General features: G+C 43.9%; 2 protein-coding genes across 3 annotated transcripts in view; one reads left to right on the top strand and one right to left on the bottom strand.

The window, feature by feature from the left end:
• The first annotated feature begins 821 nt into the window (after window positions 1-821).
• RPL8 (ribosomal protein L8) lies at window positions 822-4,759 on the top strand. The gene is made up of 6 exons (XM_035542310.2): window positions 822-947; window positions 1,231-1,374; window positions 2,278-2,419; window positions 2,845-3,063; window positions 4,177-4,292; window positions 4,559-4,759. The coding sequence occupies exons 2-6, from the start codon at window positions 1,237-1,239 to the stop codon at window positions 4,715-4,717; spliced, it is 774 nt and encodes a 257-aa protein (XP_035398203.1). The 5' UTR covers window positions 822-947; window positions 1,231-1,236; the 3' UTR covers window positions 4,718-4,759.
• Window positions 4,760-17,022: 12,263 nt separating this feature from the next.
• The window catches only part of USP9X (ubiquitin specific peptidase 9 X-linked), a 100,474-nt gene continuing 98,472 nt past the window's right edge, over window positions 17,023-19,024 (bottom strand). For both annotated transcript variants that reach the window (XM_035542362.2, XM_035542361.2), the window contains exons 44-45: window positions 18,853-18,948; window positions 17,023-17,412 (exon numbers count right to left, since the gene is read on the bottom strand). In XM_035542362.2, the coding sequence (XP_035398255.1) occupies window positions 17,278-17,412; window positions 18,853-18,948 (231 nt within the window). In that variant the 3' untranslated portion in view covers window positions 17,023-17,277. The remainder of the gene's footprint in view (window positions 17,413-18,852; window positions 18,949-19,024) is intronic.

A 19,024-nucleotide genomic window follows, 5' to 3' on the forward strand; every position in this document is an offset into this window, starting at 1 on the left:
TGTAATCTGTCAAACGGGGCTTCGGCTGAGCAGCTGGCACGCTGGCTGTGTGCTGGGGGAATGGCAACCTCCCGTAGACAGCAGGCAGACAACGGGCTGTGCTGTCTTCAGCCACCGCGGTTAAATCTGACAGCGATCGTGAGTTGGAGACCTCGTATTTGGACGTCCTGCCTGTAACCAGGGACGTAACTCACGTTTGTCCTGACAACACTGATGTGGGAAAGCTTTGCTGTCAAGAAATTGGATGCTTAGGTTCAGTTTAAAGTGATTGCTTATGTGGGCCTACACTGCAGATTTGCCATGACCCAATCTCATGCAAAATAGCAGTAAAATGGAGCATCTGTAGTGAAAAGGTGAATTGGGTCAGCAGTGGCGATGTTTTTGGGAAGGAGAAGGGCTTGCGATGCTGAAGACCTAATGGGGTGTTAAAGGAGTTAAGGCACTTTCCATTGCACCTTTCAGGGCATGGCACAAACAGGTTACGAGCACTAAGACAATCGCCTCTGCTTTGCGCTATCTCCCAATTACACCCTAACTAGTATTGGTAAAAATCTGACACAGGCAGCGTGAAGTGGCTGGAGGGTTTTTATTTTAAGTCACTTCCTAGCATGAACAGCACAGTACAGAAATCTTAAATAATAATAATAATAATAATAATGAAAATGAAGAATAAAAAATAAAATAAAATAAAATAAAATAAAATAAAATAAAATAAAATAAAATAAAATAAAATAAAAAAAAATCAGCCATCAGCCCCCTCCTGCACACAGCAGGTTCAGCAGCGATGACTCTTGGCCCCTCCCCCCCCAGCGGCAGGCGGGACCGCCCGGTTGCCAGGCAGTGACGTCACCGCCGCGCGCCCGCCCGCTGCCCGCCGCGCGCCGGAAGGGCCTTGGCGCCGCGGTGACGTCAGCGCCTCCTCCTTTCCCAGCGAGGCCGCAGCGCAGGTAGGAGCGCGGCCGCCATCATCCGCCGCCATCCATCGCCGTCCGGCCCCGTCCGGCGCCATCGGGCCCTCGGCCGCCCGCCCCGGCCCTGCCCCGGCCCTACCCCACGCATCTCCCCGCGCGGGCGGGCCGGGCTGCGCCGCGGATGGCCGCGGGCCGCGCTGCGGCCTAGCCGGGCGTTAATGGCGCCGGGAGGGCCGAGGGGGGGATGTGGGGGGGAGGGGCGCTGCCCTGTCCTGCCAGGCGCTAACGGCCGGCACCGTCCCGCCGCCTCTGCCCGCAGGGCGCCATGGGCCGCGTCATCCGAGGCCAGAGGAAGGGCGCCGGGTCCGTGTTCCGCGCCCACGTCAAGCACAGGAAGGGCCCGGCCAAGCTCCGCGCCGTCGACTTCGCCGAGAGGCACGGCTACATCAAGGGCATCGTCAAGGTACGGCCGGGGGGGGGCTGCCCGCGGGGAGGCGGTGCGCGGCTAAAGGGGTCTGCGGGCAGCGGCGTTGGGTGGCCTGCGCCCCCCCCCCCCCCCCCCCCCCAGACCTCACTGTAAGGGATCTGCGGTGTTGTAGGTCGTGCTTAAAGCTGGTTCCGTGTTATACAGCCTTCTGGTGCCTCGTTAAATCTGTTCCTTGAAACATGAAACTACAAATCTACGGCTGCGTATCAATAGTGGATAGCATGCACAGCATGGTTTTCTGTTAGAGCTTTGTTAGCGTAGGAGTATGAGCATGCCTCTGTGTCACCTAAAGACTTCTCTGTAATACGTGAAACATGAGAGGGGAGTTGCCCTGATAGCAGGTTGCATCTTAAAAAAAAAAAAAGCAACTATAAGCACAACCAATTGAAGCAAGGCAGTATTTAGTTTTAGTTTACTTTATTTAGTAATTTAGTATACTTAATATCAGCAGTTTAGAAACACTTCTGTGCTAAAAAAGACTTAGAGAAATCACTGCATTTGTCCAGCTTTGTCTCCACTGACAAATGCTAGCGTTTGGGCAATTCGTGGTGATGTTGGGCAGTTCAGTAACATCTTGTGGATAGGTCTGATACCTGCAGAACGTCAGGAACAAACCAGTTTGGATCTGGTCGCTTTGAAGCAGCACACCTGGCCGGAGTCGTCATTCTGTGATACGGATACTCGAGGTGGTGTTCTTACAAATGTGAATTTCTTTTCAACTTACTCACCCCAGGAGAAATCAAGACTCCTCTGAGAAAGGGGGCTCCTCGTGAGAACTACCTTAACAGTAATCATCCTCAGTCTTGTTAACGCTTTGGTTTCTGCAGAACCGGTGACAAATGCTGTGAGCTGCCCTAAAGCACGTGTCTGTTCCAACAGGACATCATTCATGATCCTGGCCGAGGCGCTCCCCTTGCCAAGATTGCATTCCGTGACCCGTACAGGTTTAAGAAGAGAACCGAGCTGTTCATTGCTGCTGAGGGGATTCATACCGGGCAGTTCGTTTACTGCGGCAAGAAGGGTGAGTTAAAGCTAAAATCGCGTTGCCTGAGAGGTTTCAAGAAGCACGAAGCAGGTGTCAGGTGAATACAGAAAATTCAGGATGCTTAAGTGCAGTTGTGAGCCTTTACAAAGCAATAGTTGCCAGTTGCTTTAACCAAACACTTCATTCGTGGAGATTGAAGTCTCCTCACGTAGTTTTTTTCCTTATTACTGCCAGTTCTGTCAGGTGTTTGGATTGTTACGATGCTTACGGGCACGTTTTGCCTGCCTTTGGGTTACGCTGAATGTTGAAACGTGGGTTTGAACTCAGATAATGGGAAGTGCCGCTGCCTGCTGCTGTGGGAGTGTTCATGGCGCAGGGCCCCACGTTAAATAGCGCTGTAGTCTGAGTGCTGCCTGGCAGCCCGAGTGAAGCTGTCGCTGCTCTGTGGTTGCTCCTTGCAGCTCAGCTGAACATCGGCAATGTTCTGCCCGTCGGCACCATGCCGGAGGGCACCATCGTCTGCTGCCTCGAGGAGAAGCCCGGCGACCGTGGAAAGCTGGCCCGCGCTTCCGGCAACTACGCTACTGTTATCTCTCACAACCCCGAAACGAAGAAAACCAGGGTGAAGCTGCCCTCCGGCTCCAAGAAAGTGATTTCTTCTGCAAACAGAGCTGTTGTTGGTAAGCCGTGACAACTAGGAACTTGTCTTTTCCCTGAGCTTACGTACTGCCGAGCAAGCTGTCAAACGGGGCCACCTTCCCCACACTAGCTGCAGAACAGCAAAATTTAGAGGTGTATGTGACTGGACTCAGGGTTATGCACAGATCTGGTCTGTGCACAGGTGCCTAACTTGTGTGCCATGCCTACATTGCTCTAGCTAACGGGAACTTCTGAAATTGGGGGATTCTCTGAGTTAGTAAGAGAACGGAGAAGTAGATGCTGATCGCCATTAAGCTATAACGGAACTTCTCAGCCTGTGAAATCTGCAGTTCTCTGGGAAGAAGTTAGGCAGAAAATGGCATTGATGGCTTCCTGATTCTGATGCACTGACAGCCTGCAGGGGTAGTGCTGAGTGTGCTGGAGCTGCTGTCGGTGCCATCGGTCTGGTGAAACATTCTGCAAAGCCTGACAGCGAATAGAAGCACCGCTGTTAGGAAGCAGAGGTTTTAAGAGGTCCGTTCTGCACTTGACAGACAGCTGAGAGATGGCTGCTGAACTTGGTCAGCAGATGACACCCGATGTAGTCCTGGGCAGGTACAAGGTGAGAAAACCATTAGACTCTGTACTGGTGAGACAGAAGCTAGCGGTGTCCCTGCCTCCTTGTAGAAGACATCAACATGCATCGTCTGTGGTCTGTTACTCCCATAAAATTGACTAAATAAACGCTGAAATAACAGGCTATTAAACCTCAAAGGACTTGCAAGCCCACTGAGCTCTTCCAGTTCACGCTTTCTTTAGTTGAAAAGCTGTGGTGAGTGTTACCCAAGAAATTAGAGCAATAAAGCTGGAAATGCTTCAGAAAAAGTGTTAAACTCAGTGCTGCGCGTATGGATTGAAACAGGGTAATTAAAGATTGGAGATCACTTAACGTGCGGCTGCTGCTATGTATTGATTTTGTCTGGGTTGGCTGGAAAACATTCATTTGAAAATACAGTTGGGGTTATTTGAGGCTGGTCTTCTGAAGCTTATTCTTAGAACTGAATATTATTAGGAATTTAGAGTTGTTCTTAAGCGTTTTCTACCACATCCTGCGTGTTGTATTCGCATGTTACCATTTCTGTGGTGTATTTCAGGAATCGTTGCTGGTGGAGGTCGTATTGACAAGCCGATCCTAAAGGCTGGCCGTGCCTACCATAAATACAAGGCAAAGAGGAACTGCTGGCCGCGTGTCCGTGGTGTGGCCATGAACGTAAGTCGACTTCCAATCAGTTTTCACTTCAACTTCTTACTGCTTAGGAAGGATTTGTTTGGTGTGGGGAGGAGTTGGGCATACATCTAGAAAGAAAGCCTCACTGCCTGCCCTGTGATTGCACTTGTAATTAGGGTAGTTACCAGCACTCGATAGCTTCTGCATTGTTTCGAAACTGAAGCAGTTAAATTTCCTGTTCAGTTTATTGCTGCTGAATGTCGCTTACGTTGTTCGTTATATTCATGACTCGATTTCTCTTTCCACAGCCTGTAGAACATCCCTTCGGTGGCGGTAACCATCAGCACATTGGCAAGCCGTCAACCATCAGGAGAGATGCTCCTGCTGGGCGCAAAGTTGGTCTCATTGCTGCCCGCCGTACGGGTAGGCTGCGTGGAACAAAGACTGTGCAGGAAAAGGAGAACTAAAGACCCACTGTGGAGTTCAAAGAATAAATTTTTAAAACACGGCTTGTGTGAAGTCCAAGTTATCTGTTGTTAAAGTGCTGCTAAAATAGGGGTAATGTGCAACAGGGCAAGGTGTGAGCCGGAGGCAAGGTAGTTTTCTCTACGCCACCACCTCTATACAGACGTGTGCACACAAAAAACAGGCCACGTATTCTTTCAGCCGTTGGTTTCAGTCTGTAAGCTGGTTCTACAGGCTGGAATGGTGCTTTCTGTAGATGCTCCTGTGCCTGGATGCCTCTGAGGCCTGCGCTGTTTATATTGTCCTGGTTGCTTATGCCTGACAAAACACTACAGGCTCTTCAAGAAATCCCTGCAAAGCTACTGCAGCAAAGGAAAGCAGCATTCAGGGATTTGTGTTCCCTGCCTGCCTGCTACCTTGGCATCACATCCAGGTTACCTGACACTGACTCACTTGCAGGCTTCCTCCAGTCACATCTCTCCCTGTGCTGTATCAGCTCCTGGGTAGCTGGGGGGGGATTCCTCCGAGGGCTAGACGTTCCCAAAATGAGGTGGTGATCCTTTGAAAGACCCGCGATAGAGGGAATCCAAACACAGTTGCTCCTCAGAGCAAAAGGTTGTTTTCCCCCAGCGGTTCAGGGCACTTCAACTATAATTCCAGTGATCCTGAAATACCAGAGCCAGACCTCGATAAGCGAGTATGGGCTTACATTGACAGACATCTAATAGAAGGCAAAAAAAAGAAATATTTTTAATATCCACCACCAATACCTGGCCACATGACTTGAGAGTGTCAGGTGAGTTTAAAAAAAGGCACCACCTCACACCTTGAAGAATGACGCTAGAGCACATTTGGGAAAATGGAGAAAGCAAACTTGCAATTGTTTGATTTTTATACTCCAACTAACGTCACGGTTTGTGAAAGCTGATTGCTTCACGTTTCTACCATGAGGTCAGAAGCCCTTGCTTATGTAGGCGTTCTGACAGGGAGCTAAATTCAACACGCGATCTCCCAAACAAAATCACAAGAAGAAAAGCAGTTACAGTGTTTAGCGGTCAAATGACCAACTGGGCAAGAGCCAAGCTGAGAGATCACGGTGCTTCAAATGCATCAGGAGTTTGCTTGTGAGAGAGCAGGTCGTTAAGGCTGTCGCTGCAACGACCTGCCAGCACCAACCGCCTCACGTGCACCTAGAGGACCCTCAGCAGCCACGGCTTGCAGCCACACCCTTGGATTGAGTCCATTCTCTCTCCAAACAGGAACAATTGCTCTGACCGCACATAACAAAATTGGACTTCAATAGTATTTATAAGCCTCCAACGTGCAGCGACCTTCTGTACTGTTTGCGTCTTACGGGCCCGAGTACGCACAAACTGCTTTGCATTCCAACTGCTTCGGCGAGACGCCTGCCTGGAAACAAAAGCCGGGGTTGTGAAAAGTCCTCAGGAAGCTGTTTCAAAACTTACTCCGTCAATCGTGCTAAACAGGGAGCTCATGCACATAAACAAGTAATAAAGCAACACATATTGGAGCAACACATATTTCAAAACCATAGGACAGGAATCCCCAAACTGAACTAGAAGAGCAGATAAAAATCAGAGGTGAAATTTTATGTGAAGTGCTTGTAAAAAAGCTGTGGGAAGCCCGTGTGCACGTGCACACAGGGCACAGTTTAATCACAGTCACAAGTGCCAGGCTGCAGGAAGCCCCCCATCAGCAGTAGAGTGCCACAGGGATGCTGAAGATAGCGCAGCGGTCACAGAGTCAACCGGGAACCCTCAGCCCCAAGGGCTTTGAGCCAAGCCCCTTGGCATACAATGGAGAGGCACAAACAGAGCAGCTTTTTAGGGACGCAGTAGGTACCTACACGCAGGCTGCCAGAGATGTGACAGGACAAAATATGAAAGAGCAATCTCAGAACTTAATTCTTTCAGAGGGGAAATCACTCCAGAGATTTTCGGTCCGGTAACGTGTAATTTACCTCCCACCAGACCCGGCTGCCCAAGGCCCCATCCAGCCTGGCCTTGAGCACCTCCAGGGATGGGGCATCCACAGCTTCTCTGGGCAGCCTGTGCCAGGGCCTCACCACCTTTACAGTGAAGAATTTCCTCCTAATGTCTAGTTAAAATCTCCCCTCTTTTAGTTTAAAGCCGCCACCCCCCCCAGCCTTGTCCTATCATTGCCTGCCTGAGCAAGAAGTTGCTCTCCCTCTTTTTTTATGAGCCCCCCCTTAGGTACAGGAAGGCCACTGTAAGGTTTCCCCAGAACCTTCCCTTCTCCAGGCTGAACAGCCCCAGCTCCCTCAGCCTTTTATCATAGGAGAGGTGCTCCAGCCCTCCGATCACCTCTGTGGCCCTCCTCTGGACCTGCTCTAACAGCCCCACACCTTTCTTGTGCTGGGGGCCCCAGACCTGGACACAGCACTCCAAGTGGGGCCTCACAAGGGCAGAGCAGAGGGGGAACCCATGGCAGGCAGGAGGTGCAGCTGAGCAGGGTAGGGTCTCCTCCTGGATGTACGCTGCAGAAATCTGCAGTTAAGGCATCACTGCACAGAAGAGGAGCTCCTCCGTTCAACCACCACGGCTGGAAAGATCCTCAGTGTAGGCTCATTGCTTTCAAACAACAACAACAAAGTGTAAACGTAGAAGCACTGAGTGGGACTCTGACCCCAATTATTTCCAGCCTTGTTTGGTATTAGCTCCGTCATGCATGGCACACAGGTGCCACCCAGATCCAGTGCTGCCAAAGCTGGAGATGCTAATAGAAGAAACGAATCAGAGAACGGTTTGGGTTGGAAGGGACCTTAAAGATCATCTAGTTCCCACCCCCTGCCACAGGCAGGGACACAGTGAAGCCTCATGCAACCCCATCTACCCTCCTTCCTCCCCCTGTGCTGGCTGGCCACCAGCAGCCAGCAGGGTGATCCCTCCACCCCAGCTCCAAAGCCCAACTCTGCGCTGAGAAGTTCCTGGCCACGAGCAGTAGGAGAGAGAAGCGCTAGCCTGCTGGCGAAAGGGACGACGTCTTTGCTCCTGGCTTTATTGAGGAAGCTTTAATACAAAAACACTTTGGAATGTAAATTAGCAAAATAAACACAAACCTTGTTCAATAGAAAACACACAGCATCCTTGCATTTTCTTGTGCTTCTCCAATCCCCATAACTCACCATATGCTTTTATATTCACACCTAGTAATTATATTTTAAATGTACATTATATTCAGCAGCCTCTTGCTCAAACCAGCTGTTACTATCAGCGTGACGGATTACACATTTGATCAGCTCATTTAGCTTATATCCAGGATACTTACTTTGTGGATGAATGTCTCAATTCCCAGCCCTAACGTAGCACAGAGGACATGAACTACTATACATATAGTCAAACGTCAAAAACTACAGCCCTGATTATTAAAATGAAAAAAAATAAAAGGGGGGGGGGGGGGGGGGGGGGAAGGGAGGTAACCTCCAGTAATGATCAGCAGGGCTACAAAGACATCTTATTTTGGAAGAAGTCTTGAATTGAAGCAAACACTGTTAAAAGATTTTAAGTGTTCTTGCAAGAATTTCAACGGTTATTTCCAGTATACAGCCTTGCAAAACAACCAACCAAACAAAAAAAAATAGCAGTGAAGCACTAAGTCTTTGTTTCGAGGTGCTTCTCATTTCCACCTCCTGAAAGACCAAACAGCGTTGTCTCTATATTTTTCTGAGGCTATACAGTGAAACACTAAGCCGTAAGCATCAACAAGTACCACGAACTCTTTCACCACGATGCAACACCTCGTTAATGTTATGACCCCTCTCTGAAGCACCACTTCACCAACACCTCGGCAGACAGCACACAGCTCCAAATCGTGCTGAGACACACACGGCAGGCTCAACCCTCCAGGGCTTTCTATGCCACCATCTCCCCGTGCCACCAGGATGCCTGCAAATTAACCGCCTGCCTTCGATAAACCACAGGGGGCGGTGCGTTTCTGGAGGATCCACAGCACACCAGTGATGGGGAAGGAGGGAATACCAAGGAGATGCGAGAAAACTGTGCAAGGTAGAAAAAGGTCAGAAAAACCCCATCCAGAGAGTTTTGGGAAAAGAACAGCGTGAAACAAACTTCAGCAACAGAAAGTATAATGCTGACTTTGTGGTATTAAAATTACTAGGTAAGCGAGTATCAAAAACAAGCGAAATGCTTTGGGCTGTATTTTCAGCTAATGTAAAAACCACAGGAGCCCAAATTTTGGAAGGTTTCAGGGAGCTAGGTGATCAATAAACCATTATATATTTTACAGTTTCTATATAGGTCAAATTAAAAATTGGCTTTTTTTGTCCTGTGGCGTTAATGAATTCTCAGAGAGAAATATGAGAACAGAAAACATTTATGGGAGTCACCACTTTTTGTGCTGCCTGCATCAAAAGCTTTCTCCTCCCAGCTGAGAACAGACCCCCGGTGGTAATGATCTGTTGGCATCCACGCAAAACTCTTGAATTCTTCTTTCTACTGCCATGCCAACGCGCAGGGAATTCACATGCATGTCCACTGCAGTGGGTCGCATCAAAGGAATGGAGAGCTGTGATAAACTTGGGTGGTTTACCTGCTTCCACAGATGTGGTATATATATATATTTTTTTTTAATTTAATATTAATACTACAAATTCTCAACCATTTGCCATTGGCTTGTATTTTCGGTCATACGTCTTCAAAGTGAGTGCCACTAGCAAACAGAGTAGAGCAGAGGTTTCCATCAGCTCTCCATGACACCCACTGCAAGCTCATTTTTTGCGATAGCTCCTGCAGCACGTCAGGGAGCACACCGACAGCACACCGACCACGCCAGCTCCTCAGCAGCCTACCTCAGCTCCTCAGCAGCCGTGAAGACCTGGTAACACCCAGGACTGTTTCCATGCAGCAAAATCCTCCGGTGACTACAGCGACCACGTCAGTCTTTTGATGCCACGATAGATTTAAAGGCAACAGAGAACCTGGCTCCTTTGCTGAGTTGAGGAGACCCAAACTTTATTTCCCTGTCTTCACCACAGCGAGTCTCTTCCATCACCAGCTTCATCATATTGTATTTCAATAAATGCAACACAAAACTTCTCATCTAGCCCATTCTTAAGTCCACATTTTATTTACGCTTTGCTCTTGGTACTTCAATCAGATTTATATACATAATCTAAAACCTACATTAAAATAATTTTGACTGCTCTGAAGACCGAGAGGAGACACAATTGAAGTTTTCTTCCACAGCTCTACAGTAAGTCTACATTCCAATAGCAGTTTTTTGGTTCAGATTGCAGAAGTGTTCAGAAAGCCGGTGCCAGGCTCCTTACAGACTGGAAGCAGAAGGGTTACACAGTTCTCTTTTGGTATTTCAGACTTACACATAACCAAGGTAACAGTTAGTAACAGGTCTTTCTAAACAAGCACTCAGGCCAATGCGTGGAATAGCGGCTGCTTGCCTGAGGAACACCCTCCCTTTCTAGCCACTCAACACATCAAAATAGCTAGAAACTGGTACGCCTCCCTGTAATTGCACTGTTTAAACAATATTGGTTGCAAAGGACCTTATGCTACTTCAGATGGGTAGGGAGGTAGCACGACAGACTGGGTGGAAGTGTTCATGAGTCCCCGTGGTGCCACTGGAAAGATGCAAATTCCTTCATTTCAACACGTACATACCTCCCCGCTCCTGGAACCGTGCTTCAAATGGTTTCAGACAACCTCGCTAGCAGGAGGCAGGCACTGCCCCCTGCCTGACCAGGTATTTCTGTGCCTGTACTGGCCTGACACTGAAGGACCTGCTGCCGTGCTTTTAAAGCCCCTTACAGCAGCGTTATCAGCCTGTAGCGGCTTTGCGATAAATGTCAAGAGGTAGAAAGTATTAATAGAAAAAGCTCGTGGAGACTCTCGCTCAGTCCACTACTACTGGTCTTTATTTACTCAAAGGATTCAAGTCGTCTCAGAGTAAGTAATAGAAAAGTAATAGAAAAGGCCTTATATGCTACTTACCATCTTATTGTGGGTAAAGGACCTAGAAACTAATTTTACAGCCTGGTGAATCCTGTGGCTCACAGGAGTTCGCGCCAGGAGGGCTCAGCCTCTGCTGCTTCCAGCGGAGTGAGAGCAGGCAAAGCACACCCAGCACTTCCAGTTCCCGAGGGATTCGAAATAGCATGACCGCCCTCCCTCCCGTGAAAAGATTGTGTTTCTGCTCTTCCACCTGCTCTCAGTCACTCGGCAGGAAGGTTAGATGCAATATGATAGTCATAAACTCTGTCTTGTTTTGAGGACTTGGTCCTGATGTTTCTCAGCTTTTGAATTTACTTCCAGAAGACTCAGAGGACTCTAAAGCACTTACCACATATTTAAATACAGTCAAGCATACTAAGAAGTGTCCAAGTTTTCAATCAGCCTTCTTTTTACAGATTCTAGCTAGACCTACCTAACATTTCCATCTACCCGTAGAAACCAACTGTTTAACGATGAAGCAGAACAAAACAAACAAAAAACCCCCAACAACAGTAGGCTACGAGCTATTTGAATTCAAGATGACCATCAGTAGCATGAAACTATTATATCCCAGATAAGTTTTGAAGAGATTTAAGAGATGACAAAGCCCACCTGGCTCTCTGACTGCTACTGCACTGCGAGAGGCTCTGACTCGGGGAGCCAGGCAGCCTGGTGAACATTGTTCTTCTGTAGCAACTATTAGTAGATGGTGGTAGAAATAGAAGTAAAAAACATCATACTGAGGAAGGGGATTTGATTCTAAGAAAATAGAAAAATATTAACTGGGAAGTGACCCTGGAAACCCAGAATGAGAAACTTGTTAAGAAAGAGCTGTAAGAAATTATGGACAGGAATTTGGAAGTGATGGACGAGAACTGAGCAGCACTTTAATGAATAAAGCTACAAAAAAGGCCAACACCTTTAAAAGCTGCATTCATAGAGGTATCATTACAGAAGAGGACCCTAACTGCTCTTAATGGCTCAGGTGAAACCACACTTGTAAAGCACTCATTCGGTCTTGGTGTTTTTATAAAAACAAACAGCACATCGTAACAAAATAAACAGAAATGAGGTTTAAAGGATTGGCTTATATGGGGCTAGGGTGGGGGACAGACATTTGAAGACTTTGCTCCGATGAGGACTAAAGGGGGGTGTAACTGCACACGCATCAGGAAGCTGCAAACTCTGCAGGTGACAGTTGGGGGCTACATAAACAAAGTTATTGGAATAGCAAGTGGTAAGTTAATAAAAAATGACATTCTCAGACATTAAAAATCGTATACAGATAAGGAGTGAACGATCTTATCTTCCTGCACTGAATATTTATCCATGGTTAGATTTTGGATGAATTCTTTTTTTTTTTTTTAGATCTTGTTTTCATTATTCACAGCTACCTCATTAGTAATACTACAAGACATTTACACATTATTTTAACCATTTAAGAATGATGCTTGTCATTTTAGAGTTGTGCTGATGCAATTAAGGCTATATCAAATTAATTAAAGGAAACAGCCTGTAAGTCAGTTTCATTCTCAAAAAGCGGCTTTAAGGAATTCGAAGGCTAAAAAATACAGAGTTGGGTATCTAAAATCTAACAAAAAGTTAGCCCTTACTGAGGGGAGTGTTTTTCTCCTCCAGCAACAAGTTCTCCTGTGCTTGTCTACAAGTAAATGTAAATAAGGGAGCAAGATTTTTTCCCATAGCAACGTAAAGTGGGTTGATCCCTGCAGTACATCAACTCTATGGTGCCAACATAATGGGACTCATACAAACCCCACTGAAACCCTTAGATCCAAAAGTCACCCCAACTCGCACTGGAAAATCTGATTACAGAACAAGGCTCTCTGAATTTAAGTGCTGGAATCTATGCCAACACTCCTCCGAACAGCTGACCGTAACAGATGCTATGAGGGCAGGACTGAACACTTCCTATTGTTTTTAAAAAAAGGGGATAAAAAAGGCTATTTGACATTTTAAAATTGTAAGTCCACAACACTTTTTATCTTAGAAGTAAAAGGACATTTATAGTACGAACCTTAAGAAGATACATAGTGTAAAAAGTGACAGTGCTCAGACTGGGTTAAAGCCCTTCTAGTACAGCAGGACCTTTTAATCTGCAAGAGGGCTGGTCTCAGTGTAAATTAACGCATTAACATGACGATCCCCAAAGAACAAGGTAAGGAGGGCGTAACGAACACCCTCAAACAGTATCGAGGGCATATATAGGGCGGGTTGTTTGTGCTGCTGCTGCAGAGCGATCTTTACTGCAATAGCGTCCCGATTCCAGCATGTCAAAGAAAGTGCACTGAGCTTTCACGAGCTCTGCTTTTGCTGTCATCTCGCTTGAGGGATTACTTGCAAGAGGAACAGCAATTATGCAGGATACAGCTGGATTTCTTTACCTTACTTTATTACAGTACCATTTGGCAGCATGCAGTATTTACAAAATATTTACTACTTGTCCCCCAGAAAACCTGTTTTGTTTCACTCTAGATAGATGGCAGGTTTAAACTTTATTCCCAAGACCTCATTGCTGTGAGAAAAGCGATGGCATGAGATGCAGAGCCCAGAAGGTGAGAAGACAGGGAGCCACAATTACTGCTGTCCTGACTCAAGGCATTACACCGCGCTGGAGCAGGACCATGAGTGACAGAAAAACTCCTACACTGTCTGAAGAAAAGCGAGGTCAGTACCAGGGTCTCAGCCCCCCAAAAAATAAGGTACGCATCTTTCAGCACAGGAGTGACTTTGCTTTCATTGTGGATTTGCAAGTGTGGACTAGAAGTTTAACTAAATATATTTAAATGCTTAACTCTGCAAATTTCCTATTATCACTTCTTTCTGTAATTTGTATAGCTTACCTTTAACTTTCATTTGTTTCAACGTAAACCACCACTGAAAGCCTCACTGCAATGGGTATTAACTGAAATACATGCCAGCAAACACCAGTCATTTTGCCTTGACACAGTTTATCACCTGTGATTCATTATTATCTATCTGTTATCTATTCATTTCTGGCAAAAGACTCGGGAGGTAGCCAAACATTTACTGAAAACAAGAATGAAGTGAATTGCTACAGCAGCCAATTTTTGCCCATTTAATTGTGGCAGAATGGCTCTTCTAATTCTCTCCTGGAAAATTTAAGAAATATATAGAAAGTTTTGGAACCTTGAATGCTTTTTCATGAAATACATGCTAAAACACACAAGCTAGGCACAACAAAATGGCTGACAAGGCATAGTAATAACAATTACCTCAAGACAATTTTCTCATGTCCCAGCCAGAGTTCTACTCTGAAAATTAATATGAAATGGCATTGTGGAAATTCATTTCTTTCTGGCTCAATTTCAGCAAGATATACTGGTTCTAAAAAGAGATGACTTGAATTTTCAGAGCTGGTAGTTAGCAGGGAAAATAACCAAAAAAATTCCAAGTCAAGCTGCACCTTTTCCTGCTTGCACCACCAAATGAAGTTATGTGTGTCAAATAAACTTCCACTGAACCCTGGGCAATATCGTTTTTGTCAATGGGGTAACAGAGTTGTGGGCAACCCATTTTGTGACTGAAGATTAGTACCTTTACTGATACACAAGCAGTAACAAAGTTCCTTTTGCATATGGCTGTACTGTTTTTGTTTAAACACTAAAAGTAGGAAGTGTTAAAACCTCATCACTACACAACCACAATCCAAAACGTACAGAGGGAGAGATTCTGTTTGGTAAGATTATAGATTTCCCCCTAGGTCAAACTACACATTAACCACCATATAAAACCACTTATGAATGTTCAATTTCTATGCATTTTACATTGTCAGGAACATGAGTAATTGCTCTACCATTTATTGGCTTTTTTTTTTTTAATGGAAGACCAAAGATTCCCTAATAATTGTTCTAAACAGAAAACAGGACTGAAATTAGTGATGGGGGAATTAAATCCGTAGGCACTTTAAGGACTACTGTTTTAAAGTGTGCCATCAACAACGAGGTACTGTGTATCGCCTGAAAACGACCACTGCCAAAATACTGCGACAGTTTAACATGTACATGAAACTTTTTGTTTGTACAGTATTTGTTAAATACAATTTAAAATTCTGCGCAGAGTGAAAGAAACATTGCACCTTTAACTGTAGCTGTTTAAAAGTAGCAGCTGCAACAAACAACATAGACTATCCTTCTTCGAAGTCACAAAAATGCACAATATTCTCAATTTTCCACGTGAAAAATAATTGCCACTGCAGTCACCCTCAATTCAGGGGCAGGGGTGTGTAAGACTGAAAAAAATCACAGCCTTAAAATGTCACAGGTTTTAACATGTCTCTACAATCATTGCACTATTAAAAGTGAACACATTTGGCAAGGCTGAACTAGCACGTTATATATTTTACCTAGAGAGTAAAAAATACATAATAATCACCTCTGAGATAGCTTGTTTAACAATTACTGGTCCAAATAAATATGAACTATTTCAATTCGTGTACTCAGGCTAGCAATTGTTTGAGTTAAAACCTTCAACAAGCGTTCCCAAACGTAAATGGGAAAACTTTACCCAGATTTACTGAGTCCAGGTAAAATGGTATTACTAAAAAACTATGAAAAAATCTGAATTAACTCGAGCACTAGAGAAAACATGGAAGCGTAAAAGTGATCATCGCTACATAGCATACTCTTAAACCTGTGTCCCTTCCTTATACTAAATGCATAAGAATGCACTTGCAACTGAATTTTCCTTTGTTTGTTTCAAAACTACAGATCTTTAATTTGATAAGCAGCTTTGTTTCTATCAACTCATTTGTAAAAAACACCATCAAGCTTGTGCTCATTAAATATATATATGTATATATAAAAACATACAAAAAGTACAAGATAAATCACATTAAGAAACTTTTACAGTGTAATTGTCCTGATTACTTTTATTCTTAAGGGCCAATTTTTTTTTGTGTGCACAGAAATCTCAATGTGACTGTTGTTCCAGAATTCAGCATAGTGCCACTGCACAGAATTCATCTTTCTGTGCAGTCCATTAAAAAACAAAAACAACCAAAAAAAAACAACAAAAAAAGAACCAACCAAAAAAGAAAAACAAAAAACAAACACACACACCACAGGACAAAACATTCTTCTTAAATCAAATTCTATTTGTGAATTCAGCAAAATAATTTCTATAAAATAAAACAGCAAAATATTTAAATAGTATAGGGTGGGCTGTATCTGTTTTGCAGGGGTATTTGGTTTTTAGACAGGTTCCAAAAAAATTACACACATTCAAGTTACCAATTTTCATTTAAATACAGTATTTACTGATGCGTTTCTTGAAGTCTTTAAACAAATGTTTATTCTGGAATAGAGATACCTCAGAATTGCAGTTGACTAACCAGTAGTTTCTTTTATAATTAAACCCTGCTTCTAATGTTAAGATTTCCTGTATATGGATAAAGAGCTAAGACAATTCTTGCTTTCAAGTAGAACTGTGAACGAGCAGAAAACCAGCAAGTTAACTTGGTGCAGTGGCACTCACAAGTACTGTGTGATTTTGTTGACTTCCACTTCACTGGGATGCAGTAGAAGGAAAGTGTTAGAAGTTTATCTAATAAGCTCTACCAAAGAAACAAAACAAGCACACCAAATACAGTCTATTATGCTCCAGGCATCCTGGCATAGCAAATTTTTGCATATTTGTTTTAAATCTTTTAAATTCCTATTACTGAAAACTAAGTGTTCTTTATCCCACCCAGAGACAGAACTGTCAAACATCAGATGTGAGGAACACATGTGAAACTGAAAACCACTTGTTTGTCACGTTTTCCCTCCCCATTTTATAGTCTAGGTGTAAGAAGAAAAAGTTCTGAGCGATACAGTTGTCACATTGGGACAACTGCTGTCACTTTTTTTCCCCCTCATTGGCTACACTAACTTGGTGTGAAGCCATGCTAAATGTTACAGCATAACTATAGCTTCAAAAGTGATTAACCTAATACCAGAATGAAAAAGGCAATGAAAAAAGATCTAGAAACAATGTTACATCACCAATTTTCCACATCAACCAAATAATTAAAAGGTTACCAGCCATTACGTTGCTCATAGTAAAATCGACTCCAGTGGCAAAGAATTAACATGAAACTATTTTTGTGGTTGACATGGATAGGCTTTTTCGTAAAGGAGTTGATCCAACTGCCATGAGGCAGGCAACACTGGTTGCAGAGCGCAGCAGATATATCAAGAATTTTTTTTTTGTAGATCTGTGAGTCTCATCAAGACAAAAAAAATGTTTCTTGCTTAAGAATTAACAGTCAAACATTAATATACTATATACACCTTTGCCATTTACACATTAGCATCAGGCCATTTATTACAAAACACTATACACTTTCCACTGCAGGCGGGTTATATATTGACAGCAATTTTCTGCAGATAAGACAGTGAATAGACTCTCCACTCCATGTTGATTAGGAATAGTTTTTCTAGTTTTAAATATTAGCCAGACACAGAGAAAGGTTGGACTGTAAGGCCTGGGTGCACAGTCTTGATGGAGCAAGTTAATTGATTATGTGCATTTCACTAATCTTTTGTCTGAGGCGGGGAAACTTCTTCACTGCCTTCAAAATTTTCTTGTGCTCGTTGGCCAGTTCGCTGAGGGTTGTTCATATGATGTGCTGCCGGGCCTGTATATGGCTGTCCATGCACATGGTTATTCTGTAATAAAACATAAACATTTTAAAAAGACATTAAACCTGTGGATTGTTTCCTAACCAGTTCCTTGGTTTTCGCCTCTACATTCAAACTACTGAAAAGTATCATCAAGCACACTGAACTTCTGTAGCAGTATCTGTATGGACATACATCAGTTCCTTCATTCCTCTGAATCACATCCTTCACTTACCTTTAACTTACACAGAACGTAAACAGACTTTCAACTTGTAAAGTTAAAAGGATTAAATAGTAATGTCAGCCTTTGAGTAAAAAACATTTACATGCAAAGCAAAAGCAGAAAAAAAAGGAGACTAGAAGAGGCTGCTTATGTGGTCTGGGCATTAACCTGTGCACATCTTACTGACACATTCAACTAGCGTGAATGTTTTTCCTAAGACAATAGAAAAAACGTATCTGTATCCGTGTAGCATACTTCAATCTTTAAGAGGGCAAACTTCAATGTTACATAACTGAATGAAATCTAGACCAGCTGTTTTCTCCAGATACTCTGTCCCAATTTAAAAAGTCTACATACAGCTGGAAAATGAAAATATATCTTATCTACCTATTGTTTTGCAGAGTTTAAACAACTGTGGAGAAATTAGGAACATGAGGATTGTGCGTGTTAGTGAGAAATGCTGTCTATTGCAAGAAAGTGAACACATCACACAGATAATGGTGAGGTTACAGTATGTGTCTGAACTCAGGAGCTCAGAAAGGAGTGGGAAAATCTGCATGACTTACCAACTGCTCTGCTGAGAACACCAAGTAAGGAAAGCAAGATGGAGGGAAAATAGGTTTGGGCAGGAGAGGAAATTAAATTAGCAGATTCAGAATATATGAAATTAATTGGAACAAAGAAAAAATGACATCTAAGGAGGGGATCTACTAATTTACTCAAATCCATTAAAAAAATCTTGTTAGGACTTCTTTCAGATCTGGCTTTCCACTGGTAGATTAACAAAGCAGCCACTTAGCCTAAAACAGATTTAGATTTTGCATGTACTTAAGATTTGGAGATCAGTATTCATATCAAGTTACGCATCACAAAGACACTCATTTTTTATGAAAGCCTTCCAATTACTCAAACTGAAAATTAGGTGTTGGGACCTAAATTAAAGAAAAAAAGAGAACTACTCACAAAATATCAACATGAACAAGTATGACAGAATCAGATTTAGTATGCGTGAGCCTAGGATGATGTCTGTCCCCCTGCTGTTTCTATGGATGATTAATCTCTGATCTGGTAACACAAAAATTCTCACATGAAACTGGTGACGAAATCATTCCTGGCAAAATGGAGCTGAATCTTTATTTCTCCAAGGGTGATATTTCATAGTAACATGCTTCTGGCTAAATGCCTGTAATTTGAGTTATCATGAATGCTAACTAAAAAAGCTATCCTGGGACTCTAAATAAAGGGTCAAACTCTCTAGCTTTTACCTGTTGATACTGGGAACCAGGTGAATGGGGATACAATGGGGCATCTTCAGGTGGAGAAGACTCATGTTCATCTGGGGCATCAGGATCGTCTGGTTCCTAAAGTTTGAAAAAACATTTTATCTACTTAGGTAAAACATACTATGATTATTCTATCCAGAACCAATCCAATATG

The sequence above is a fragment of the Cygnus atratus genome, chromosome 1, assembly GCF_013377495.2.
Source record: "Cygnus atratus isolate AKBS03 ecotype Queensland, Australia chromosome 1, CAtr_DNAZoo_HiC_assembly, whole genome shotgun sequence".
Classification (NCBI taxonomy): Eukaryota; Metazoa; Chordata; class Aves; order Anseriformes; family Anatidae; genus Cygnus; species Cygnus atratus.